Source organism: Eimeria tenella, genomic scaffold (genome assembly GCF_000499545.2).
Source record: "Eimeria tenella Houghton genomic scaffold, Eth_scaff1656, whole genome shotgun sequence".
In the NCBI taxonomy this organism is placed as follows: Eukaryota; Apicomplexa; class Conoidasida; order Eucoccidiorida; family Eimeriidae; genus Eimeria; species Eimeria tenella.
Window position 1 is genome coordinate 1 of NW_013544120.1, and position 2,036 is coordinate 2,036.

The window sequence follows — 2,036 nt, forward strand, 5'->3', positions numbered from 1 at the left end:
CCGCAGGGGGCCCCCAGGGGGCCCCCGAAGGGCCCCTGGGGGCCCCAAAAGGGACTGAGGGTCGCAGCTAAATAAATGTGTCTACGGGATATTTGTTTTGAAATATTTTTTCGAAGTTTGCACATAAACTAATTATAAATAAATAAATAAATAAAATAAATAAATGAAATAAATAAATAAATGAACAAATAAATGGATAAGTGAATTAAATTAATAAACTTAGATATATATGTGGGGGGGCATTAGACTTGTAATTAGTACAAAATATAAAAATTAAATAAATAGTATTTAATATATATCAAACAAAAAGATTAAAATTATTTATATTTTAATAAAATTAATTCATACGAATAATTCTGTTGCTGTTGCAATTGCCTTTTTGCTGCTTCTAGTTTTGTCTGTCTTGCTGCTGTTGCAGTTATCCTTTTTGCTGCTCCTACTTTTATCCTTTTTGCTGCTGCGGCTGCAAATATCCTTTTGGCTACTGCTGCAATATCCTTTTTGCTGCTGCTGCAGTTATCCTTTTTGCTGCTGCTGCACTTACCCTTTTTGCTGCTGCTGCCTTTTTGCTGCTTTTTGTCCTTACTGAACAGAAGCAATTTTTAAAAAGGCGTTTCTGGAAACAAAAAAGAAATAACTTGCAGCTTTTTAGAGCAGCAGCAGCAGCTGTTGCTGCTGCAGCAGCAGCCGCAACAGCAGCAGCAAATGCCTCTCCTTGAAGGGCTTCTGCTGCTGCTTTTGTCTGCTTTTCACTTAAAGTTGAATTCATTTTTTCTTTTTGTCATTTGTAATTGAGTCCTTTTTTTTCATTTTGTTTCTATCTTTCTGGATTCTTTCTTCAATCACTTTCTGTTTTTTATCTTTTTTAATTTATTTATTTCCATCTAAATTTTATTTCATTTCTTTTGTCTTTCCCTCTTTTTCCATTTCTGGAGTCTTTTTTCTTCAGCTGTAGCTGCTGCTGCTTCTCTCTTTAAGGTGCTGCTGCCTTTGCTGCGCCGCGGGGCGCTTATTGCCCCTCTTGCTGCTGCCGTTGCTGTTGCTGCTGTCGCTGTTGCTGTTGATACTGCTGCTGTTGTTGCTGTTGCCGCTGTTGTTGCTGTTGCTGCAGCCGTTGCTGCTGCTGCCGCTGCTGCTGCTGCTGCTGCTGCTGACGCTTCGCCCGGAAGAGCTGCAGCAAAGAAGAGGGCCGCAGACAGCCCAGCAGATGCGCCTCCCGGAAAGTGTGGGGTTTTTGGCGCTGCAAATTTTCGATTTCTTCCAAACACAAAAAAGGATAAAGTTCTCTGCAGCAGCAAAAGAAGCAAAACAAAAGACCCAATGCATGCATGCATGCAGCAGCAAACGAAACACAAACTAACATCATGCAGCTGCATGCAGCAGCAAACGAAACACAAGCCCCAGTCCCTGACTCCCTAGACACCTCAAGCTGCCTATACACCTCAAGTTGCCTATACACCTCAAGTTGTCTATACACCTCAAGTTGTCTATACACCTCAAGCTGTCAATACACCTCAAGCTGGCTATACACCGTAAACAAGAATGATCCAAGCTCCCTATACACCCCAGAAACGGGCAAATTGCATTTTCCTGATAAGTTAAAAATGTCTAAAAATGTTTAAATCTGATTAACTGCAACAAAAAGTCCGCATTTGTTTAGCTGCAAGTATTTAGACAAAACTCCCTATACAACTAAGCAGCAGTAACACTTTTGGAGCTGCCTATACACCTCACGCACTGTACAGACACCCCAACGCGCATCCAGCACACGGAGGACAGAAAGAGCCAAAAGAGAAGAACCACCAAAACGAAAAAGATTTTAAAATAAGATTCGAAAAGGGAAAGAAATCATCAAAACGAAAAAGATTTAAATTAAAACTCAAGAAGACAAAAGAATCATTAAAAGGAAAAAGCCTTCTTAAGAAAACCCAAAAAAAGAACATCAAAAGAAAAGCTTCCTTAGCTGTGCTCTAGAGAGAACAGCAGCTGGGGAGCACCTGGGGAGGGAAAAGCAGCAGCAGCAGCAGCAGCAGCAG

At 40.9% G+C, this 2,036-nt stretch overlaps 1 protein-coding gene across 1 annotated transcript; it reads right to left on the reverse strand.

Moving 5' to 3' along the window:
- Nucleotides 1-1,009: 1,009 nt before the first annotated feature.
- ETH_00007570 (uncharacterized protein) lies at nucleotides 1,010-1,286 on the reverse strand (the record flags this gene model as incomplete). The annotated part of the gene is made up of 1 exon (XM_013379258.1): nucleotides 1,010-1,286. A coding segment is annotated over one exon (277 nt), but the record flags the coding sequence as incomplete, so codon positions are not given.
- Nucleotides 1,287-2,036: the final 750 nt, after the last annotated feature.